At 44.7% G+C, this 25,990-nt stretch overlaps 1 protein-coding gene across 1 annotated transcript; it reads right to left on the bottom strand.

Moving 5' to 3' along the window:
• LOC127585542 (thyrotroph embryonic factor-like) lies at positions 1-25,225 on the bottom strand. The gene is made up of 4 exons (XM_052043094.1): positions 24,982-25,225; positions 9,241-9,552; positions 6,817-7,040; positions 1-5,029 (listed from the first exon to the last, which is right to left on the bottom strand). Exons 1-4 carry the CDS (start codon positions 25,100-25,102, stop codon positions 4,814-4,816), a joined length of 873 nt encoding a protein of 290 aa, XP_051899054.1. The 5' UTR covers positions 25,103-25,225; the 3' UTR covers positions 1-4,813.
• Between the last annotated feature and the right edge of the window lie 765 nt (positions 25,226-25,990).

Here is a 25,990-nt window from a genome sequence, read left to right on the forward strand (position 1 = left end):
TTGAGGTTGTTAAAGCATTTATTGTTCTCTAAGGAACAAACAATCAAAAATAGACTTTTAAAAACCTTTGCACATTAGCCACAGCTAGAATGTATATTGTATACAGATACTGTATTAGAAATCACAGGGCTTAAAATATGCACATTGTGCGCCAGAGGTGATTCAGAAACCTGGTGGTAGTTTTACAAAACGTCACTTGTCCTCCCTCTCATGGGCCCTTCTCTTCATCAAAACCTCCCGGGGTGAGTCAGGAACTATCGTTACCAACTAACGGGGCAACTTAACCTAAGGAAAGCAGCTGATCTCTCATTTTCTCTTGGACCTCATGTCCTCAAGCAGAACTTTGTATTACTGGTCACCACTACAATCTCTCCTCTTTACCTGAATCTTCGTACTTTCTTGTGCAACTGCTGGGAACCTCTGACCTGCAGGGGTCACCCTATCCCTCGGAAGTCCCTCACCGAGGCCCCACAGCTTCTCTCTCAAGATCACTGCTGGCACAAAATGAAGGCTGGTTTTCTGCCTCATGCACCCTCTTCAAGCACTGAACAACTGGTGTCAGTGTGTGTCCTTTGGGCCAGCGGAGATGGGGTGAAGGGGTATTGGAAGAGGGAGGACTTGTCCTCAGGACCAATGGTAGTGGAAGGTCTGTGCCTCACAGTGCCACTTCACTCAATGGCATGGATAACACTCACCCAAGCCCAGAGTGCTAGTTGGATTACCTAGAGCTTGCCTGGTTAGCTGGTCATCTGGATCGTCCTACCACCAGCCCACTCACCACTGCAGCGTTGAGAGGATGTTTTGAACCCAGTGCTCACTGGGAGAGCCTGTGTGTTTTTTTGTCTTTGGTCACCTCAGTGTCCAGACGTTAAACACACCCATGAACATACACCTGCAACATACACACCGCTGGAGGAACTCCGCGGGTCGAGAAGCATTTGTAGGGGGAAAGGAATTGTTGTCATTTTGGGTCCTGATGCAGTGTTTCGACTCGAAACGTCGACGATTCCTTTCATCCCCACAGATGCTGCCTGACCTGCTGAGTTCCCTCAGCTGTTTGTTTGCTTGCTCCAGATTCCAGCATCTCGTGTCCCTCTGCGTGCACACCCAGCTGGAGTGAGAACTAGTGTCCCCCCCCTCCTCCTGAGGCCAAGGATCCAACGTTCTCTACCAGTGCTAACCTAGAACGACCTGGGAGACAATCAAAGTCCTCGTCAGACCCTCTCTTACCCTCACCACATATCCAGACTGGGCTATTAAGAGCTGGATTCACTGGACTGAGTAAGCTGAGGACAGGGCAATGCATCCTGCCCCCAAGAGGAGAGATAAGATTGACTGGGGGTTTCCTCCTTGGGAGACAGAAGGCTTGGGGAAGATGATAAAGTTTATCAGGGAAAAAGAAAGAATGGACAGGAGGGTCCTATGTCTCTTGGTAGAGAGGTCAAAGTCCAGGGTTTAGGATTAGAGGAGAGCTGAAGAAAGTATATTTTCACCCAAATGGTGCGTGTCTGGTTGAAGCAGAAATCCTTGAGACATCTAAAGAAAGACTGGATAAGGATGCAGGTTCAGACTGAGAGGTGGAGAATTGGATTTGGAGGCATGGACATAATGGGTTGTCAGTTCTCTCCTGGTTTTAACCCTGGGCTACAGAGGCCATTTATGGATCAGCTGAACCAGCAACGACTGTGAGGCTAGCTGAGACCCTGTCTTTACTGAGACCAGTTAAACCCACCGGCCCGTGTCTAGCAACTTCACCGGGACTGAGATCCAGGAAACCAGGCTGGAAGTACCTGCAAAATGTGGATATTTTAAACCCATTCCACTGCCCACCTGCTGATCTTGGAAGGTTAGAAATCAGCTTTCCTCGATCAAGGAGCAAACAACAGATAACTGAAAAGGCAGAAAATGACAGCAATTCTACACCATAACATCCCTGATAAAAAAGCTCTCTGTTTATATAACCGATTCACGCAAATCTAATTGCACAGCAGAGACACTGCCAGAACACAGAGGCTTCATATATAAGATAGATATATTTTATTAAATGCACATTGTTTCATACAAGCAAGCTGTTAAAAGTTACTGCGGAAAAACAAAACCCTGCAACAGGGAGTGCAGGTATTATCCAGCCACCAGTTTTAACGTGTTACATACAACCACATAGTTTTTTAATTACCTGTGCTTGCAGCTATCGTTGGCTACTACAGCCAGTAGCAGGCCCAGAATTGCTTCCCTCCCCATTGCCAATTACACTTATAGATACCATGGCAGTCTCTACACTACAAACATAGCAACAGCAAAATGTTTAATCTAGGAGGGGGTCAAATTTGACATTTCATGTGCCCACTCAGCCACTTTACAGAAGCCTGGCTCCTGGTACACGTGGAAACCCACCACTGATGGGGTGAGAGGGATTGCTTTTGGAGTGCAGTGAACTCAGTGGTTTGAAAGCCAGTGCTCTCTGGTGCATTAAGAATTTTCCATGTCCAATTTTTTTTTTCTTATTACAAATGCAAATGTAATTTAGTACAAAAACTGTGCATGTCATTACAGTTTCTGCCAATTTATAGAACTAATAGCAGAGAAATAAGCCATAGTGGTTATACGCATCTCCCATTTCTTTCCCCCTCATGTACATACCCAGCTACATTCGTAGTTCACCCCAAGCGAGTGTCGTATCTCACCACTCTTGGGTAAACCACAGGTTCGATGTACTACTTATTTTGAACTCTTCACACATGAAACATTAACTTCCTCTCTACTCTATCAAATCCCTCATTTATCTGAAGAACTGTTCTCAGACTTTCCCTTGTTTCTTTCACCATTTTCATCTGATGATTATAACCACTCAGTTCTCGCGAATCTTTGATGCACCTTCTCCACATGCCTATGGAGACCAGAACTGTGCATGACATTCCAACATCTTGCAAAGGCTCAGCATTAACATCTCTGCAGTTATGTCTTATGTAGTAATAGGCAATAATAAAGGACTGAATGTACGACTATGAAGCTACTACATTTGGGCTTTTCCATTGCCTTGACTCAGCTTCGGTTGTAGACTGCACCTGGATTGTAAAATCACTGGAATGTGCTCCCTTTAAAAATAGCCATGGAAAAGGAAATGAATCCTGGTGCCAGGGGATGTAAAAAAGTTTAAATGCAAAGTTTAAAACCTACATCTCAAACAAAATTAAAACTGGCATATTTCGCAAATTGTGGTAGTTTCTTTATCTGTTGCATAGCACATTACCATTCCCCCAGTAATTACTCCTGCATGGAATGGTTCTCCCTAAAAACATTAAAAAAACTTTCACTTTGCTTTTGTAATCGCCAGCTGCTTGAGGGAGATCTCATTTCTGTATGCTGCGTTCAACTTCCCAAGGCTTCAGTTAGTAAGGGGGAGCAAGTAAATATAATAAATTCAAACATTCAGGGAATGATTTTTGAATAACGTATTAGCACCGGAATCTCCAGAGGGTTGTGGGGAAGGAGGGGTTAAGTGCGGTGTCAAGTGCGGTGTCAGACTTGCATCACCTGGGAGTTGTGTACTTAATAAAGGTGTGAAGGCAGATGTGTGGGAGGGGTTGTTAAAGAGATATAAAATGATAAAATGCACAGCAACATATTGAGATTACGGACACATTTAAAAGTCAGGTTCTACTTGCTTACACCTTTTGTGTCAGTAGTTCTTTGTGCCCAATTCAGATGTGGTATAAAAAAACAAACATACTTGAATTATTCTAAGACCTACCAACACTTAAAGGGGACAGGACAATGTTCATGCCACAACTGATTGCATACATTAATAAAATGAATCTCACCTCAAGGCCCTCCACCATACCGTTAAAAGCTCCAGGAGTTACAACTCGAGAGGAAAAAGAGAGCACAATCTTCACCAAGCCTGTTGCTATCTCAGCTTGCCCCTGTGTTCAGACCGGGGCAATCATTTTCTACAGGCTTTCCACCACAGTCATCTAGCTGATGCAAATTGTGTCCATTTGTACTGCACAGTAAGTTTGGTGGGAAGAGCAGCGTTTGTGTCCATCTACTGACCATGCCACAGAGCAAGGTACCAGCACAGTTGCTCCTGTTTCAAAGGGAACAGGTAGGCTATATTGTATGCAGCCTAGCAGAATAGACAAACATGGGGAGAAAATACAGGCCAACATACAGGCTTCAAGGAAAAAGATAATGTACTGTCAAATATCAGTCTCAAGTCTGGGACTGAGATTTCTAAGCACTTGGGGAAGGAAGAGAACTAATTATGTACAAGTTATTGAATTGTGAGGCAAGTGAGGTGGGAACTATTCCTGCACCCTATCTATTACGTTCTTTCTTGGTTTTGCGAAGGAGCTGCTTTTTTTTTGAAGCTTAAAAGACATGAATGTTGAAAGGTGCCACTAACAGGAACAAATCATTAAATTTATCCAGCTCAGTACAACAAAGAACGGTCCGGGACAACGGGAAGGCCCAGCCAATATCAGAAATAAAATCAAACCCCATTATCTTCCTGTTAAGAGTTTAATGTAAGCTCCAACAAGCAGACAGGCCTCTGGTTTGTAACACGGCACCCAAAAGGACAGGAAGAGTTACTGTATTTTGTTTCAAAGTAATATAAAGTTATGTTTGAGGATATATACTCCATGAATACATTTAAAAACCAGTCAACTCGTTTTATGAGGGTTGTGCAAGGGAATAGCTGAGAAGAGGAAATTGTGCTCTTTTAAAATAGCAGGTTATGGCCGTCCCTTTACGTGGGAATTTTTAATATAACCATTATCTCCCACCCCTGACCTGGACAGCTGGAGGTCTCTTACAAAGTGCCATATTTGGCTTCGTACTTGGAGATGATGTTTTTGTAGCGTCCCACCTCCTTGCGAAGCTCGGCCACTTCCAGCCTCAAGGCCGAATTCTCCTTCTCCAGGAAGGCCGCTCGCACCGTGATTTGATTCTCCTTCAGCCTCCGGGCGTCTCGGGAGCGCTTGGCTGCCAGGTTGTTCTTCTTGCGTCTTGTCCAGTAGCGGTCATCCTTTTAAAAACAAAATGGACATTGATAGGGTTACAAGGAAACCCCGTCCTGGGTCATTTTTTGGGAGTTTGTTTAATTTTCTCCATTCTTAAGAAATTTTTTCAGCCAGAGGGTCATGGATTTATGGAATTTGTTGCCACATACAGCTGTGGAGGCCTGATCATTGGGGGTGTTTAAGATAGGTATCTAATTAGTCAAGGTATCAAGGGATATGGGGAAAAGGCCGGGAATTGAGGCTAGATGGGAGAATAGTTTAGCTCATGGTGAGGTAGCGAAGCAGACTCGATGGGCCGAATGGCCTACTTCTGCTCCTTTGTCTTGTGATCTTGTGTGATCTTAATAGGTTGCTGGCTCAGGTTAGTGCAGAAACACAATGGAATACAAGCCCACACCAGCAGCCAACACATTGAGAGGGTCACGGGAGGGAGGGGAGAAATGGGGATGTGGGATGTAGAGGCAGGGTACACGGGATAACAAATCAGGAACAAGAATCTGTGTTAAAAGTGGTGGGTTTAGTGAGTGAATTTGAAAGCTTAAAACCCACATAACCGTTATCAATGGCAGAGTGAAGGAATTTAGTGATGTGCAAGATCCGTTAAATAACGTTTCCTCTTTTTACTTTTCCCCTGCTTTCCTGGAAATACTGCTTCATAATTATAGTAAGCCCTCCAGCTCCTCACCAACAACACTGTCCCATGCATGTGATTAAATGGTACCAACAATTATGACTACCTTTGACCCATATCTCCACACTCTCTTTCTTGAGAGCAGCACTGACTCCAGCTCAGTTCCCCATTGTTAACCCAAAGACTTGATCCAATTACCAGCCCAGTTGTCATCCCAGCCAAGGTTAGTTTACTTAGAACATTCAAGAGATCAACTTGGACAAGTGCACGGTGTTGCATTTTGGTAAGTTAAACCAGGCCAGGACTTACACAGTAAATGGTAGGGCCCTGGAGGGTGTTGTAGAACAGAGAGACCTAGGTACACCGCTCCCTGACGCAAGTAGACAGGGTGGTGAAGAAGGTGCCAGGCACACTTGCCTTCATCAGGCAGGGCACTGAGTACAGGAGTTGGGATGTCATGTGGCAACTGTACAAGTCATTGGTAAGACCGTGCTTGGAGTATCGTGCGCAGTTCTGGTCATTCAGCTGTGGGTCATTAAGCTGAAGGATGCAGGAAAGATTAACGAGGATGTTACTGGGACTGGAGGGGTTGAGTTATGAGAGGCTGGATAGGCTAGGACTTTTTTTACCCTGGAGCGCAGGAGGCTGAGGGGTGACCTTACAGAACCATGAGGGGCGTAGATAAAATGGATGGTCACAGTCCTTCTCCCAGGGGAAGGGGAGTCTAAAGCTAGAGGACAGAGTTAAGGTGAAAGATTTAGAAGGGACCTGAGGGGCAACTTTTTCCACACAGAGAGTGGTGGGTATATCAAACGAGCTGCTAGAGGAAGTGGTAGAATTACAATGTTTAAAAGACATTTGGACAGTTACGTCAATGGAGAAGGTTTAGAAGGATATGGGCTAAATGGGACTACATCAGGTCAGCAGGGACGAGTTGGGCTGAAGGGCCTGTTTCTGTGCTCTATAACCCTATAACTAGCCTGCATGTGTCAGCTACTCCCGCAATGAACATGCTTCACCACAGAAAGGGCAGACTGCTCTGCTTGGTTTAATACAACTTAGAGTGCTTTAACCTCAGGAATCCGCGAGACAAGAGTGAGACAAGAACAGCTCCATTGCCGCTGTCTTGCAAAGCTGTAGCAGAGGTTGTTATACAGATACCTTTTGATCAGGTGGAACGTAGGTCTTTTTTGCTTTTTTAATCATAGGCTGTGGTTTGAGCTCTTCATCAGAAAACTTGTGCTTACGGGGATCGAACAGCTCTCCCCCGGGAACACTAGACAGCACCAGGTCGGTAGGGTCTGGTTCAAAGTTCACCAACACATCAATCGCCTCTGGGTCAACTGGGCATGGAGAAGTACATTCAGACTGGTTTCCATCAGAATCTAGAATGTAGTGGAGGAATGGATTATATAAAATCTCCCTTTCAAAAGGAATGATTTATAAATAGGCTGCTTGTGATTCTTTTAATCTATTTTACAAAGGATTGGCTTTACATCCCATAGCACTTTGTACAGAGAACATGCCCAGTGAACAACTAATTACAACATCATTGTGTCTTCATGTACTTCACAAGATCTGACTGAATGAACTATTATTCCTCAGTTATGGTAACCCTGGATTTTAGAATGGTTTTGTTGCTTAGCAACATTCTCGAATGAAATGGTTCCATATTTAAATCAGCATCAAGGGGGTGAGAGAAGTTGCCCTCAGCACCCCTCTGTTATGGAGGGGAAAGAAAAAGCAAGATTTCCTCAAGGACAGGAGCGTTAGGGGAAAACAAAGATACAGTTGTGCAGCTATTGGTGCTGGAGATCTGAGTTCAATCCTGACCTCCAGTGCTGTCTGTGTGGAGTTTGCATCTTCTCCCTGTGACTCCATGGGTTTCCTTCGGATGCTCCGGTTTCCCCCCCACATCCTGAAGACGTGCAGGTAGGTAGGTTATTGGCCACTGTAAATTGCCCCTAGTGTGTAGGTGTGTAGTAGAATCAGGGAGGAGTTGAGGAGAAAGCAAGAATAAAATACAGGGTTAATGTAGGATTAGTGGTCTATGGTTGGCAAGGACTCAGTTGGGCCTGTTTCATGCTGTACCTCCATGACTCTGAAGCAGCTTTTGTTCTGTGAGATCGGACCATGGATGTAGGTTGTACGTTAAGTGGTTACTATGAAGTACTCCTGGTGTAGGTGGTACTGGTATTGGTTTATTATTGTCACATGCACCGAGATATAGTGAAAAGCTTTTGTTTGCGTGCTGTCCAGACAGACCATGTCATACATAATTACATCGAGGTAGTAAAATAAGAAACAGAATGCAGAATAAAGTGTTGTTGCTACGGAGAAAGTGTAGTGCAGGTAAACAAATAAAGTGCAAGGGCCACGATGAGGTAGATTGGGAGATCAAGAGTTCATCTTTAGTGTATGAGAGGTCTGTTCAAGAGTCCGATAACAGCAGGACAGAAGCTGTCCTTGAGTCTGGTGGTACGTGCTTTTGAGCTTTTGTATCATCTGCCTGACGGGGGGGGGCGGAAGAGAGAAGAGAGGGTAAGTTGATGGGCCTATGAGAGAGAATAGGTTACAGAGGAACTAGTGGGGGAATGGGACTGATGTGATTGCTTTGAGAGCCAGCAGAGACTTGATGGGCCAAATGCCTTCCTTTAATGTCATCAGAAAATATGTGAGCGTACAAAACAATATACAATCTGCTTGTGGCTGCTTGGGAAAAGGGCAGGGCATAAAAAAAACACTGCTGAATGCACCCTCTGTACTGACAGTTTACAAAAGGCATTCAGAAGGGCAAACCCCACGACAGAAAAGGATTGGATGAATATTGAATCTCATGTTATCCGGATGCCCAAATGCCTCCCACATTACACTTTCATGCCCTCTTCTCTGGTCTCAGAGGTGGTGGCTGTCCTCTAGAACCTCACTGGGTAAAGTTGGCAGCCAGTGCCCACTGGAAGTTCAATCACAAGAGGTCACTGTAACGCAAGCCCAACCTCTTTCCCATCTCATAGTGTCAAGTACCGGCAAGATATTCTGCCTTATGCTCTTTGGTTCCCCAGACATACCAGGGGTAAAACTGAGATGGGCAAATGTACAGTAAACCTCCAATAATCTGGCTTCTGACTGTTCTGAAATCCTGACGGTCTGGCATCTGGCTCATTCATTAGTCCGGAATAGGAGCCGGGGGTCCAGAGAGCGAGCAGTGAGTACAGCCAGTGCCAGGCATCAGGAATATGGGGGGGGGGGGCGGTTTGCAGCCAGAGCCAAGGTCAAGAGTTGGGTATTTCCCACTCCCTTTAAACTCTGGAATATTTATTACACCACTGCATAATGTTAAAAAAGTGAAATAAAAGTGTGTTTGTGTATTAAAGATATCATCCAATAGTCTGGAGAACCTGCTAGTTCGGCACCACAATAGTCCCAATGGGTGCTGGATTATTGAAGGTTTATTGCATTTCACTTTGGAGCATCACTACCTGCAGGAGGAGGCTGTCTTCCTATTGGTCCACCCTTAATTTGAACCCATATCTAGGAGGTACAACAATCAATCTAAATATTTAATATTAGTCACTCAGGACCCACCGTTGCAGTTCACTGTTGAGTACATCACGTTTCCGCAAGCAGGTGGGGACAGTGTAGAAGACAGGTCCTTCTTCTCCAGCTCCTCCACGGGCAAGAGGCTATTATCCAGTGCATCCTGCAGGTCGAGGTGGCTGGGGCTACCTGCAATACCATTCTCTAAAAGGAAGTCATCCAGGTCCATGTACTCAAGGTGGAAGGTCTCCCCATCATATGGGATGGTCTTGTCCCAGATGGTTGGCATGAGGGAAGCAGATGCCGCCATGGTGCTGCTGGCCGCTTCATCTACGTTCTTCTCTTTTTCCTCATCTTTCCCTGCAGAATTTAATGAGAAGAGTTTTCCTTCACCTTCACAATTAACGTAGACAAATATACATCTGTTCTTTGTCAGAGGAAGCTTAAATGGAATATTAACAGTTGAATTTTACATTGGCAGTTTTGGTCCTTTTCTCATGAAGAGTTTGAAACGCTCCTTGCCCAATAATTCTTTCTTCACACACCAACTCTGTAGATCGCTGCCTTCACGCATCACACATGCACACTCACGCCCCAAAAGTCACTAGGAATGCTGATTAACTGTTCCCCAATCAACTAAAGCACAACCAATGCAGCAGAACTTCAGGACCTTGCCAATCTGTACAATTTTGATTCAGAGTCATACAGAAGTGGAAATAGGCCCTTCGGCCCATCCGATCCATGCCGACCAAGATGCCCATCTAAGCTAGTCCCATTTGCCCGCATTTAGCCCATATCCCTCTAAACCCTTCCTATCCATGTACCTGTATAAGTACCTCTTAAATGTTGTTAATGTACCTGCCTCATCCACTTCCACTGGTAGCTCATTCCATATACAGATTAATCTTTGGCCGAGAAAGTTTCCCCTCAGGTCCCTTTTAAATCTTTCCACTCTCACCTTAAGCTTATGCCCTCTAGCTCTTGATTCCCCCCACCCCAGCAAAAAGACAATTGGTGTAGAAACACATAGGTTACCGCACTCTACTCTATTTCCAGAATGCGGTTCGTCTTTGAGATTTCAGTGCTATCAACTGAGCTGAACTAGGCAATGCTCTTTCAATTATTATAACTTGGAGCCAATTTTGTCCCTCCAAAGCCCTTCATTATTTTATAGTCCACAGTGAGTATTTTGTATGCCAATGTGTTGGTTGCAGGACTTCACCTCCATTATTGCAAGGTCAATTATTTTGTTATTAGTTCTGTGAAATGAGAAATATATTACCTATTTAGTTGTCCCTGCCCTTTACAATAAGTCTTAGTTACAACATGACAGCTGTAGTCCGTAGAGAGAATTACTCAATTTCACAAAAGATTATTAATTCTGATGAAGGGTCTTGGACTTAAAACATTAACTCTGTTTCACAGATGCTGTCTGACCTGCTGACGCTTTGCAGCACATTCTGATTTTATTTCAGATTTACAGCATCTGAACTTTTTATTTGTTTTTAATTAGAGATCATAACAGTTTAATAGCCCCCAGTCATCAGTGCTCTCCCTTCCTCTCCTGGTCATCAGTTCTTATTGTAAGGAAACCATTGCTGGAGGACAGGTATCCCTTCTGTACATTGTCCAAGACCCTAGACTGTAAAAGTTGGAAAGCTATTTGCGAATGGATTGGAATGCAGATCGTCAACTAAGGAGCAACAATCGATGCACTATGGCCAGTTATGAGAGTTTCTGTGAAACTCATATCTGCACTACTGCCCAAATGGGAACAAGTGAAGCTGTAAGCTGGAGACATACGAGGTGGCAGATGCTGGAATCTGAAGCAACACAAGATGCTGGAGGAACTCAGCGGGTCAGGCAGCCCCTATGGAGAGAAATGGACAGTCGACTTTTCGGGTCGAGACCCTTCATGCAATAATGGAGATGAAGTCCACAGTGCACTAAAACCACAAGTTGCGTCCTCATGTATTTCATGTGTTGCTTAAGCTGTCAGCCACAAGGCTGAGTTCCCCAGGCAATTCAACCAAAATGACAACACTGGCTCACGTCACTTGCAAGCACAAGTTTGAAAATGTTAATTTTGGGATTTAAAATCAATAATGAACTCCTTTTGGAAAGATAATATCAGTGATCTATTCAACATCAAAGATGGCTGCTTAATACTGCAGCCTTGCCTGCTCCCAAGCTTCTTTGTATCTCCTGACTTGCTTCTTTCTACATCAGCTAGGTGACAAGCAATCTTCTGTCCTCAACCATGTTGGCAACGATGCCAACTGGCTGCATTTTCTCACTGGATTGGATTTAACATGCTATAGAACTTTGTAACATTAAAATCCCTGAGAACACACATTAAACAATGCCGGCACACGAACGTATAGTGCACCAGCCTTTGCGTCCAAAAACGGCAAGTAAAATAGCTTAAGAAAAATCAGCAGACAGTTAACAAAAGCATTATCCATTTGAGAATGAGACACATTAGGGTTAGTGACTAAAAGCTTGGTCAGAGAGAGATTTTAAGAACTATCGTAATGACGATGGGTTTAGTGAGCAAATTTTAAAGCTTAAAACCCACACATCTCAAAGGCACTGCTGTCAATGGTGGAGTGAAAGAATTTAGTGAGGTGCAAGATCCTTTTCAGATGGGAAGAAGGCAGGTCATATCAAATATTCAGTAGGTTATACACACTTGATCCTTCTCTCTACCCACTGCAACCCCACCTTCTCTCCAAGTGTCATTTATTCCTTCACTGAATGATTCCACAGGCAGTTATGGTTGTACAGCCTCACCCAGTTAGCCTTTATTCACAAAGGGACCTCAGTATATTGGATACTAAACTGCTACCCAAAAGCTAGAGCCAAACTTGACCTAATTCCCAATGTTTATGACTACCCAGTTTAACATACTGGGAGAAACAAGGACAATAAAAGCATTGCATTTTCTGGCAATCTATCACAATCCCTTTCCTTTTCAATGACATTCCCCAAGCACCAGCGAGACTAGCCTTGATGTCGGACACCTTCTTCCCCTCAGACTAGTAATCTTTTTTCAGATTCTGTGAGCTTTTACAATGCAATGCCAGCTGGTGACTCCAATACTGGACCAATTCTTGACAGAGAGGACATGGGATCATATAACAGGCAAAAAAAAACGGGGAAAACGGGAGCAGGAGTAGGCCAGCTGACCCCTGCCCTGCCATTCACTATGATCACGGCAGAGCTGCCCCAGGACTCAACTTCTTTTCTTTCTTTTTCAATCTTTTTATTAAATTTCAAATTAATACACATAACAATAGTTATTATACACATGGTACGAAGAGACCGGGATTACAATAGGAACAATTGACATATACAAACACAGGAAGTAAAATATATAATCTGAACCTCCCAATCTCTTACTAAGTGAACATGATACAAAAGAATTTGAAAAGAAATTTGATTATATGAAAAGAGAACCCCAAAATTAAAAAAAAAGCAAAACAAAAACTTCAAAAAAAAAAGCTGGACTGTTATTTCTTTGGTTAAAAAACATTATTATGTTGTTAGCTCCGCTCCTCTACATTCAAATAGAAGGTTATTGAAAGGGATTTGAAAAAGGTCTGCTTACAAGGACTCAACTTCCCTTCTGTGCCATTTCCCTATTGTTGTCAATACCCCGAGCTTTGGGAAAGTTATCTCTTTTTGAAACACCTCCCATGATCTAATGAGGAGTCCTTCCAGTCTGAAAAAGACCCACTTATTTTGACCGTCTTCTATGCGATAACCAATATTTATTCTGTGTTAATAGACTAAAAAATGGGATCGGTGTGTGATCAGTGTAAAACGGGTGGTTCACTCGGTGGGCTAAAGGACCTGTTTCTGTGCAGCCAGTGTTTATTGATCCTTGATTCCTAGATTACTCAGAGTTATCCTGGTGTTTAAGGAAATATACATGCAAGTGCACAGTTGGATTTTAAAGCAATTTCTACTAAAACCAGTATTGTCATTCAAAAGTTGGATCAATCTCTATCTGGGGAGCAGATCATCTCTTCTATAGGGGTAGGTACTGTGCAGACCTATCAAGATCAGACTAATAGCTGGGATTGTTCACCAATCCCAGAGGAAAACCGACCCAGCCATGAACAGAGCTACTCCTAAAAAGGCCCAAGATTTAAATCTATGGCTGGGACAAGATGGATGGAGTTCTCTATCCCTGGGGTCTTTGGATGCTCAGTCACTGAGTCAAGAAGGGAAACATTTAGAGATTACAGGGAAGTGAAGTTAAGATGCAGGATCGGGTATCTTGGTGGGAAAAGGTTCAAGGGCTGCCTGGAATATTAGTGCTCTTTGACACCCAGAACCATACGGCTAACTAAGCGCTCCTGGTAATTCATGGAGTCATCAGGCACAGCGGCACAGCTGGCTGAGCCGCTGCCTCACAGCTCCAGCAGTGCAGGTTCGATCCTGACCTCTGGTGCGGTCCGTGTGGAATTGGCATGTTCTCCCTGTGACCTGTTGGTTTTCCAAGTGCTCCTGTTTCCTCCCACATCCCAAAGACCTAAAGGCTGGTAGGTTATTTGGCCACTGTAAATTGCGCCTGGTCTGTAGGTGAGTGGTAGAATCTGAGGGGGGAGGAAGGGGGTTGAAGGAAAGTGAGGAGAATAAAATGGGATCAATGTAGAATGAGTGCTTGATCAGTGGGACAAAGGAATATTTCTATGTCGTATGATTCTATGACAAGTTGACTGAATCCTGGCTCCTTGCAATGCTGTGATTTTAGTTTCCAAACAAGCATCTAAGGAGGAAACAAAATGTCAGCAGTGGAGATTTATCGTGGAGGGGGGCAGGACTAAAAGAGGCCAAGGTACTTTTTTTTAAACTACACTTTCAAATTACAGGGTGGGACCTGCAGAGATTGAGACAACAATCATAGCCTTTGCCATGTTATAATTTCCTTTGGTTAATTCTCTGCAGGATTTTGTGTTTGTTCCTTCATTCTCCCTTTTGAGGTCATACCTTCTCTCTCATACCCACACATGGTCATCATTGAAAACAACCAGTCCTTTCGTGACAAGGGAACAAAGGGGGAGACAAGAGAGTTCAGCTATTTATCTTTCCACAGATGCTGCTGGAACCCAACCTTTCTCCCCTGTATTTATTGAATAAAACTGATTTTCACTGAGGTTGAGAGTCTTTACAAACTTATAATGAAAAGCTAGTGTCAAATGCAAGATATATTTCTTTATTTCTCACTTTTGCTTTCTGCCCAAAAACTTCTGGTGACAAAGTCTGGATATTCAGTTCTTTGTCCACAGGAAGTCCTGTCCACAAATATGCAGCTTGGAACAGGAATCAGACAGCCCAAGCTTCAAACGCACTAAAAATAACAGATCCTATGAGTTTTTGGTTGAAGATCACCAACTGACAATTTGGACAATGCACTAACTCGCTGAAAAAACCTCATAGCAGTTCAATGCAAACTCGTTATTGAACATGCACAAGATGTAAATATAGCCACATTATCATCAGCCATCACTATGCAAAAAAGCAGTATTCAAAATCCTAAAACTGGCAGCAAGTCACATCAGTAGATGAAGCAAGAGGGGATGGTGAAAGATAGCAAACAGACTGAGCTTGGATCAGGGTTGGAAGAGAGCTTTGAGGAGGCTTTTCAAAAGTAAGAGGCAAAATAGTACTAGAAAGAGTGTGGCAGGGAACCTGGTTATAGGCACAAAGAGGTCACTGTGGAGGCAGTGAGTAGTGATGCCAGATAGTGACTTGAAAGGGAGGACAAATTAGGCAGAAGAGACCTAGGCAGGAGCATACAGGCAGAGATGTCATTTAGAATGGGTTGGACCATAACAAGAATCTGAACTGGGACCAGGTAAAGGGTTAATTAAGAACATATACCAGAAACTTCATTAAATATTAAATAAGTGTGAAGATGTTACTTACACACTAGATTTTACAGTTATTCATCCCAACCATGGTACTTATGGAAGGAACCACTCTTCTGTCATAATGATTGGTTGTGGGCTATAAGCAAATAACAAAAGAGCAAGCGGGCCATTTATGATCAACTACAACAGCATCAAGGACAGAACACAATAAACATCAGACCAAAAGTTTATTTCTCTCTGATGACCCAAATCCTATCTGAGCAAAATCTTGAAGGTCAGATGATCTTTACTCTGTACCAGGTTGTCCGAAATTAACTGAAAAAAAAAGTAAGCTACAGATTCACAATTCAAGCTAGGAAATTAAAGTTATGAACAAAAGCAATGTCCACAAAATGGCCTTAGGTAGAAATAATGACTAGCTATACAGAGTTGTGCATTCTACAAAACCATATCCCAGCAGTGATATAATATCGATAGAAGATTAGGGTTGAAAATTGATGGTCTTTAATTTGTTCCTGGACAAATTTCCCTACATAAACCTTATAGCATTGAAGGTACCAAAAAAATATTAAATTTACTGAGTTAAACAGAGTTTGGATGAGTGGGTTTCACACAGCAATTGTGCCAATCTCAATCGTTAAATTAGATCCAAGAAAATTAACACTGTGGGCAAAGACATTAGCCATTCATCAGTAGGTGGGTTATTACCTCTTGACAAAGAGGGAGATCTGAGGGGAGAGGCAGGAATACACAGGAAACAGTGAGCCGGCCAGAACATTATCTGCTTCCCTGTGGCGATCAGAATCTCTATTTAAAATTATAGCTTTCTGATTCATTAGGATTCAAATCCAATCCTTTGGTACCATTCCAAGCCAAGAAAGGTTGAATTATGCCCATGCACTTGGTTACAAACAAAGAGCTGCAACTTAACCATCCACACAGATCCAGTCACAAAACTCTGAAATGAAATCAGCAAACAATACTGACACTTGGGATTAGTCAAGGCCAAAACCTCACGCTCTGACTGATAATCGGCCGATTCTAAGGTGTGCTTTTGTCATTAACTACTTTGTTGATTGGTAAGCATTTACCAAAACTGCCATTTAGATCAGCAGAGCTCAGTCTACTCATCCTGTTCCTTCAACTAGCAATTATTCCTGCTAAACTTAGCATCTAGTTTCTCACTAAAACATAAACAGAAGCAGGAGTAGGCTATTCAGTACCGATCGAAGCTGTCGAATGATGTCAGAAGCTGGGAGATGATAGGTGGAAGTGACAAAGGGCTGAAGATGACGGAATTTGATAGAAGAGGACTGTTTCAAGTCCACTTATTGACGTTTCTTTCCATGGCCTCCTCCACTGCCAAATGAAAATTAGAGGAATAACATCTCATATTCCCCCTGGGCAGTCTCCAATCTGGCAGCATGAACATTGAGTTCTCAAACTTCCAGTAACTGCTCCCCCTTCCTTTTCCCCTACTTTTCTTTCTCCTCCTGATCCAAATGGCCCCCACTACCCCAGCTGTTTCCCCTCCCCTCCCCTCTCGATCTGCCCGTCACCCACACACTCCTCCCACCGGTTCCCCTCCTCACCTCCCTCCCTTTATTCCATGCCCCACCGTCCTCTCCTATCAGATTCCATCTTCTTCAGCCCTCTGTCACTTCCACCCATCACTTTCCAGCTTCTGACGTTGTTCTCTCCCTCCTCTGCCTACCACCGCGCCCCCCCTCACCTGGATCCACCCATCACCTGCCAGCTCTTGCTCCACCCCTTCTCTCCACTTTTTTTTATACCAGCTATCTCCCCTCTTTCTTTCAGTCCAGATGAAGGGTCTGGACCTGAAATGTTAACTGTCCATTTCCCTCCATAGATGCTGCCGGACCTGAGTCCCCCAGCACTTTTGGTGATGGTCGATCTTTTAACTCGACACCACTTTCCAGAACTAACCCTAACCCTTGATGCCCCTAATCGATCAATCTCCATTTTAAATTCTGAGCCTCCACAACCCCTCTGGGGCAGAGAATTCCAAAGACTTACTACACTCTGGGTGAAAGAATTTCACTTCTTGCATCCTGAATGGTTGACCCCTTATTTTGAGACCAAGACCTCTATTTCTGGATGTCTTATCCAGGGGTTACATCATCTCTACATCTCTCCTGCAAAGCTCCTTACTGCTTTTGTACATCTCAATAAGGTCATCTCTCAGTTTCCTAAACTCAAGAATATAAGCCTCGTCTCCTTAATCTCTCCTCAGATGACAAATCCACATTCCAGGAATAGATCTGGTAAACCTTTGCCACATTCCCTCCCTAGCATGTGTATCTGCCCTTGGGTAGGGGAACCATTCCAATACAGAATATTTCAGATGTGTTCTCACCAGGTCCCTGTATAGAATCATACAGCACGAAACAGGCTATTCGGCCCAACTCATCCACACTGACCAGTGGGCACTCTTCCATATTGACCCCATCGCCCAGCACTTGGTCTAGATTCATAAGTGATCCAAGTGTTCATCTAGGCACTTCTTAAATATTGTCAGCAACCCAGCTCAGACACTGCATTCCAGGTACTTACCGCTCTCTGGGTGAAGAAGGTCCCCCTCATATCCTCCAGATCTCTTCTTCCTTATCCTAAAGCTATATCGGTCTTAAAGATATATCTGCAGAGACGGTGTATGATGTGCTACTCAACAATGAGTGCCTAGATCCTCTAGTTTTATCCATCTCTGATAGGGGGGAAATTTTCCTGCAGTCTACCTTATCTATACCCCTCATAATTTTATATACCTCAATCATGTCCCCTCATAACCTCCTTCACTCCAGAGAGAAAAGACCCAGCTTCTCCAGTCTCTCCTCAACTCTGAACTGTTGCATACCAGGCAACATTCTGGTGAACCTCCTCTTCACCTTCTCCAGCACCATCACATCCTTCCTATACCTTGGTAACCAGAATGCACGCAGTCCTTCAGCTGGAGCAAGAAATCTCTACTTTTGTACTCAAATCCTCCTGTGATAAAGGCCAATGTACTGTTACTTTCCCAATTGCTTGCAGAACCTACATATTAACTTACAGTGATTTGTGTACAAGGATGCCCAGGTCTCTCTGAACACCACACCTCTCAACCTCCCGCTCCATGTGTTGTTTATGACCTCTCCCACTCTACCTGCCTATATCCCTCTGAAGCTTTGCTCCCACTCTTTTATCTAGCCAACCATCAACAGCTAACTTGGATATATTACAGTTGATGCCCTCACCAAAATCAGCCAGCACACCACGTCACAGCCTCCCTACCTAAAAATGACCTGTTTATTCTATTCCCTGTTTTGTGTTAAGCTATCCATACCAGAATATTACCCCCAATACCATGTCCTCAAATTTAGTCTGGTCCAAATGAAAGGTCTCAGCCTGACTGTCCATTTCCCTCCATAGATGCTGCCTGACCTGCTGAGTTCCTCCAGCATCTTATGTATGGCAGTGGATAGGCTGTTTTCCCTGGAGCAAAAGAGGCTGAGGGGTGAACTTATAGACATTGACAAAATCATGAGGAGCATAGTTAGGGGAGATGGTCACAGCCTTTCTCCCCAGGGTAGGGGTGTCTAAAGATTAAGGGCACAGGTTTAAGGCGAGAGGGGAAAGATTGTAAAGGGGACCTGAGGATGGTGGGTAAACAGAACGAGGTGCCAGAAGAAGTCGTAGAGGGGGATACAATTACAATGTTTAAAAGACATTTGGACAGGTATGTGGATAGGAAAGGTTTAGAGGGCTATTGGCCAAACACAGGCAAATGGGACTAGGCCAGGTAGGCACCTTGGCCAGCACTGGTGAGTTGGGCCAAAAGGCCTGTTTCCATGCTGTATAACTCCATGACTCTATTTCATTATAAATAGAGCTAGACTTGAATTCTTTCATCAGTTCAGAGGTGTGTCTTTAGTTTTTATTAATCCAGTAAAGCTTCCGTCGAGATGCGACTCTATGAGTCTAATACAGACCTAAGTTTTTTTTTTAAATTTTTTTTATTTACAGCGTGGTAACAGGCCCTTCCGGCCCACCAAGTCCGCGCCACCCATTTTGAACCCAAATTAACCTACCCATACGTCTTTGCAATGTGGGAGGAAACCGGAGCACCCGGAGGAAACCCACGCAGACACGGGAGAACGTACGAATTCCTTACAGACAGCGACGGGAATCGAACCCCGATCGCTGGCGCTGTAATAGCGTCGCGCTAACCGCTACGCTACCACACAGGGCTGCTCTCTCATCCATGGAATTAGCCTAGTGAATCTCTTCTGCACTGCCACCAATGCTAGCATGTTCCTTCTCAGGTAGGGGGACCAAAACTGTGCACAATACTCCAGGTGTGGCATCACCAGTACCCAGTACAATAGTAACAATACTTAATAATAATATTTTTAAACTGCACCCCTGGTAATAAGGCCAATATACCACTTGGCTTAGTAATTACTTGTTGCATCTGCATGCTTTATCTCCTTATAATAACAGCTGCCAATCCTACCATTTAACTTAGATTAATGAGGGCACACTATGTAAGATTACATCCCTCTCACTTTCAGTGTGTCAGTTGTGGTTCACTCACCTCAGACTCAGAGGCTGTGGGTTCAGATTCTAGGGATTTGAATCCAGATCCACGACAACATTCCAGTGCTGTGGTGAGGGAATGCTGTGCAATCAGAGATACAGTCGTTCAGGCTAGATGTTAAACTAAGGCTTGGCTATCCCTCTTGGGTGGTCACAACAAAAAACCTATGGCTCTACTATGAAGAAGAACAGCCACCAGTTCTCCCTCGTTAAGATGACTATAAAATACCAACTGGTCCTTTATGTCAATGTTGCTTGAGGAATCTTGTACAAAACCACATTTCCTACATTACAACAGTGACTACGCTTCATTGGTTGTTAAACGCTGTGGGGCAACAGGTGAACTTGGAAGCGGATGTAGGAACTTTAGGCTTTTTTATCCCCAAAACGTATGCGATTCCAACACTCTAACCAAGAAACTGTTCTGGGTTAAAGTTTTCAAACCTTAAAGGAGAGGAAACAGCTTTCAAAGCCCACAATGTGCAAATTATATGGGGCACAACCTGTTCAACAAGCAAGAGGGCACTCCCCACTTGAGTAATTGGGAAGAGAAGCCCTGAAGCTGGATGCTGTTGGGTGCTGACATGCCTGTAATTTAACTTGCGATGCATTAAATTCAATAAACACTATTTCTCATCTTCCATTTCCTCTGTGGCCGACCAGCCTGACACCTAACAAACCATAATTACAAGACCACATAGATTGAATATTTGAAATTCTGTTTATACTTGAGAAAATTCATAAGACAAATCACCTTGGCATTACTTCTTAAGTTTCGTCTCCCACAAGAGGGCTTGCCTGTCTTAGTGATCCCACACAGTGCCGTCAACCCATCTCCTTGACAGAACCAAGGTGACTCCAGGGTGCAGACTTGAGGTGCAGGAGGGTGCTGACTTCAAAACACTCTGGGCTTAGCAGGCCAGGGTTCAGGCTGCACTTGTCTCAGGAGCAGCAGCAGCAGTCTGGAGTGTCTGGCGTACGACTGACCAAGCAGGAGGGAACAGACAGAATGAGTGCTGACATCCTGAGGGGAGGACAGACGTCATTCGCTCTTACCTGGGGCGGTGCCTTAGCAACCCTTCCGATTTGTTGGAAGGACAGATGATGTGACTCCCCTGATGAGCACTGAACCCTGGAGCTTCGATGGCCTCATCAATGGAAGCTGAGTCTGCAAATGGATGATGGTTGGGCTTGCAAGTGTCGAAAATGAAATGGCTGCCACTTCCATGGCAATAAGGAGATGCCCAGGTTCCCTACAAAACTGTGGTCAGGTTGGAGCTGGACTCCTCCATGCTCCTTGACATTTCACACAGACCCTGCCAGTACTCCGTGTTTCAGTTGCATGCCCGGATGCATCCTGCTGGTTGTCCTCAGCCTCTAGAACATGTCCCACGTGCAACCTCACAAGCAGACACCATGTACCCATTTCCCCAATCCCTGATGTAGGTCACTTATGCCAGTAGTTCACCATTACGCTGCTCCTACCTCTACAGTTTGCAATGACAGCTTTGAACTGATGACTGCATGTGTCAATCATGTGACAAAGTGCCTTCATACATGCTTCCCTCCTGCTTGGCCAAGTGGAGAGTCTTCATTAACTGAAGGGAGAAAGGCACAAGGGTGGAGTTAAGCTGAGGGGTTTGGGTCCAAAGAGGAGGAGCAGCTTAAACTGCAGTTTGTAGATCAGGTAAAACATGGGATGAAGGAGGGGTAGGATCTAAGAAGGATGATTATGCATGAGCATACCACCATCTTCAATTGTCTCCAGACTGCTACTGCTCATGGACTCTGTGACAGCCACTCCCATACTGCCAGGGCTCTCTCCTCCACAGAGCCAGTTGTTGGGAGCTGCACACGTCCCTGACATTTTGCTGCCACTGTGGGCTCCCAGTGTGTGCCACCCTGTGCTGCAAAAAGGGAAGTGTTTTAATAAGCATCTTGTATTAACAAGGACCCAGTATAGTTGAATAGATGGCAGTCCGTGCAAGCAGATTGCAAAATCCAGAGTATTGAGGGCGTGATAGGCCATTTGAATATTAGATCCCATCCCTTGTTAGTAGAGATTGTTGGTGGTCAAGCGATTAGAGGAGGATGTACGTTGCTTGGAGCAGTGCCGGAGATGGTTGCGATTATGTCTCCACTGACCTTGACGTTGTGGCACTGCTTCCACTTCCCTGGGGCACTCCTTATGTTGACCTCAACTCCTGTCTTCTCATTGCCATTGCTCTTGGTGTGTCTTGCTCCCAGTGGTGGAGTCCTCTGTCGTTGGCCACCACAGTCTTCAGAACCACATTGTGAATATCAGTGTCCACCCTTCCTCTGTTCTGTTGGTCGCCTTCTGCAGCCAGCTCTGAAGCCCATTAGTTTCACTTACAATGCAGCTCCCTTTCGTTTTTAGAAAGAGGTACAGGCTGCACTTAATCACCTCAAGTTAGCAAATAATCACAAGCTAAGCCAGTACACAGTATGGTTACTACTGGATGGTCAATGAAATTATGTTAGTAAAATCTGTGCATTTGACACTGGCTGAAACAGATGTCTGATTAACAGCACAGCATTTCCTCAGCAACCAATTCGCTATTTTATTTTATTCTCCCATGTTTTAAAAGAATTAAAGGAACATGGGGATAGGATTAGGCCATTCAGGCCCTCAACTACCTTCTACCATTCAGTTATAACATCTTTATCCATCAAAAATCTGTAAACGTTATCTAGGACTGAGCATTATACAGAGATTCCCACACAATTTCCAGCACTACAGAGGAGATTAGTTTGGTATTATTGTGCTCGTATCATTGAAGTAATTGGGAGAGAATGTAAAGAAATCCAGTCTTAATAGGCCATACAGTCCCTCAAGCCTGCTTTGCCATTAACTATGAATTTTGTTGTCATAGAGTAACAAACATGGAACTCAGCAGGTCAAACAGCATCAGTGGGAGGACAGGAACTGTGGATGTTTTAAGTTGAAACCCCACACAAATTCCTTTCCTCCCATAGATGCAGCTTGACCCACTGAGTTCCTCCAGCATATTGTTTGTTGCTCTGGATTCCAGCAACTGTGGTCTCCTGTGTCCTTACTGACATACAGTCACACAGACCCTTCGGCCCACTCTGTCTATGCTGGCCATCAAGTACCTGTCCATCCTAATCCCATTTCCCAGACTCAGCCCACAGTCTTCCATACCGAGGTATTTCAAGTGCTCATCCAAAAATACGTTTTAAATGTTATGGAGTACCTAACTCCACCAACCCTCATGCAAGGTGCTACAGATTTCAACCACCCTTTGGGGTGAAAACCATTCTTCCTCAGATCCCCTCTTAAATCTCCTCCCAGTGACCTTAAACCTTTGCCATCTGTTCATACACACCCCTGTTAAGGGGAAGGTTTCCTACTATCAACCCCATCCTCATAATTGTGTATAGATCTATAGGTCACCCCTCCATTGGTATTGGTTTATTACCCTCACATGTACCAAGATACAGTGAAAAGCTTCATTTTCCATGCCATCCAGACAGATCCTGCCATACGTGATCAAATACATCATAATCAAAGACCCCACCCATCCAAGACATTCTCTCTTCTCTCCTCTTCCATCAGGTAGAAGATACAGGAGCCTGAGGGCATGTACCACCAGACTTAAGAACAGCTTCTACCCCACTGTGATAAGACTATTGAACGGTTCCCTTATACAATTAGATGGACTATGACTTCACGATCTACCTTGTTGTGACCTTGCACCTTATTGCACTGCACTTCCTCTGTAGCTGTGACACTTTACCCTGTACTGTTATCGTTTTTACCTGTACTACGTCAATGGACTCTGTACTAACTCAGTGTAACTGCACTGTGTAATGAATCGACCTGTATGATCAGTATGCAAGACAAGTTTTTCACTGTACCTCAGTACAAGTGACAATAATAAACCAATACATTATTACATTGAGGTAGTAAAAGGAGAAACAAAATAGAATTTGCAGGCAGAAAAACACACACAGCCTATCCAGTCTCTTGTCACAGCTTCATCCCAGGGAACATTCTGCTGAATCTTCTCCACACACCCACTAGTGCATCATAACCTTCCTTTAGTGTGGCGACCAGAACTGAACACAGAACCGCAGCCATGGCTTAATGAATGATTTGTATAGCTGTGCCATAACCTCCCTGCTCCCTCCATTTTAAACCCCAGCTAATGAAGGCAAGTACCCTGTATGCCTTTTTCACTATATCTACCTTTGCTACTGCCTTCAGGGATCCTTGGACCTTTGCACCAAAGTTCTTCTGTTCCTCAGAACTTCCTCTGGTCCTACCAAACATTGTTTATATTCTACACCAACGCGTGTGTCCAAAACCGCATCACCTCACATCTTTCAGCATTGAATTGCATCTGCCATTGCTTTCTCCATCGATACCAACTCAATACTGCCACATGCTAGCCTGCTCACTATCAACACCACCTACCTTCTACATTCGTATCACGTTGTTGATCTCAAGTCCTCTATCCCCTATAACCTCAATAACCCTTGATTCCCGTCAAAATTCTCTCAACATCAGTGGATGTTTCACATTCAACCCCATGAGAAAGTGGTGCAGGCACAAACCCTCCCTGCACCTAAAATCCTACAATGTTGGGGGACTGAAACTGGAAATTGGGATTAGATCGTTCTTTTGAGCCGATAATGCGATGGGCCGAACGTCTTTCTTCTGGGTCATGAATTGCAGTGGTTCTGTGAACTGGTCGTCCGCTACACAACATTTGCAACGCTCCCGGTATCTTGAAACACGTGTGATCTCCACAACCCGCGCCCTGAGGGAAAAGGCTCCCACCGACCGCAATCGGATTCATCGCAAGCGTTGCAACACACATGAGAAAAGAGACCTGGAGGCCGGGGGTGGAGACATCAGGCTTGGACCCGGTTGGACACAGAAGCTCGGAGAGCGCTGGCGGCGCTGGGTTAGTGGGAGATGAACGGCGGCGCTAGGACCCGGCGGAGGAAAAGATGATCTTGGGGTGCAGGCGGCGCTAGGACCCGGCGGGGGAAAAGATGATCTTGGGGTGCAAGCGGCGCTAGGACCCGGCGGGGGAAAAGATGATCTTGGGGCGCAAGCGGCGCTAGGACCTGGCGGGCTTCAGATGATCTTGGGGTGCAGGCGGCGCTAGGACCCGGCAGGCCTCGGATGACTTTGGGTTGCGGGTGCACTAGGACCCTGCGGGGTTTCGGATCATCCGGAGGTGAATGATACAAAACAGGGGAGCAGGAGGACCCTGCGGAGGTCGGCACCTTGGGCCTTGTTTTGAAGCGGGCTCCTTACCTTCATTATCCAGCAGTTGCTGCGGCGGGTTCTCGATCAGTGTCTTTAAAACCACCGGCCACGAGGATAAAACTGCCGAGTCACTACGGGGCTCCGTGGCCTGTGGACTCTTTCGGTGCATTTTTTTAAAAATTGAAATTTAATTTTCTCTGTGAGGAGCCCGAAACTGTCACCACGAATCTCCTATATTTCGCATCAGTGTCAAGACAGGACTCTTCATATTCATCAGCGCGCAGCAAAACACTGAATGTCATTGGTCCTTTGGGACATATTAACATAATTAATCACGCCAATTCGATCGCACTCTCCCTATTGGCTCTAATTATCATAATTTATTCCGACGTCAAACGCCTACGTGAGGGAGCGTCTGACGTCCTTTCTTCTTAGCATATTTTATTAGCGGTGTCGGTGTTGATTGGAGGGAAAAGAGAGCGCGTTCAGGTGATTTTTTTTATTTTGGTCAGTCAGTTTGAATAGACTGTTATTTCTAAGGATTTTTTTTCCTCAGCAGTCGACAATTGGTAGAGTGATTTTCTCACACGGGTTACATAACACTTAATTAGCATCGGTTATTCAGCTGTCACTTGACACGCAACCGCAGGGGGATGAGCGGGGCGAGCGTCACGTGGGAGGAGACGGGCCAATGGCGGGCCGTGCCGAGGTTCTGGGTCAGGCGCCGGTGCACGTGTTCCCACAGCGTGCGCCTGTTGCAACCTGACCTAGATTGGGTGATTGACAGCGGCGTGTGTACTACAACCGGTTGTTGCCATGGTATCCTCAGAGGGCGTGTTCTAGGGAAAAGTCCTGATGGTTATAAAGCCCTGCACCATATGCAGATAGAGTAGTGGGCTTAGCCCTCCATCACAGGTGCACCTCTCTCCACTACTGGTAGTATCTGCAATGAGGAGCTGCCTCAAGAAGGCAACATCCATTATCAAAGATCCCCACCATCTGGGCCATGCCATCTTCTCACAGCTACCATCTGGTGTCCCACACCACCAGGTTCAAG

Source organism: Pristis pectinata, chromosome 33 (assembly GCF_009764475.1).
Source record: "Pristis pectinata isolate sPriPec2 chromosome 33, sPriPec2.1.pri, whole genome shotgun sequence".
Classification (NCBI taxonomy): Eukaryota; Metazoa; Chordata; class Chondrichthyes; order Rhinopristiformes; family Pristidae; genus Pristis; species Pristis pectinata.

What these genes read in the sequence shown, in the direction of transcription:
- LOC127585542 (XM_052043094.1), bottom strand. Translation starts at nt 25,102, where the DNA reads ATGCACCGAAAGAGTCCACAGGCCACGGAGCCCCGTAGTGACTCGGCA. An exon ending in CTCAACAGTGAACTGCAACG is followed by an intron (nt 7,041 to 9,240) that starts GTGGGTCCTGAG and finishes ACTACATTCTAG; the next exon opens with ATTCTGATGGAAACCAGTCT. An exon ending in ACGTTCCACCTGATCAAAAG is followed by an intron (nt 5,030 to 6,816) that starts GTATCTGTATAA and finishes TGTTTTTAAAAG; the next exon opens with GATGACCGCTACTGGACAAG.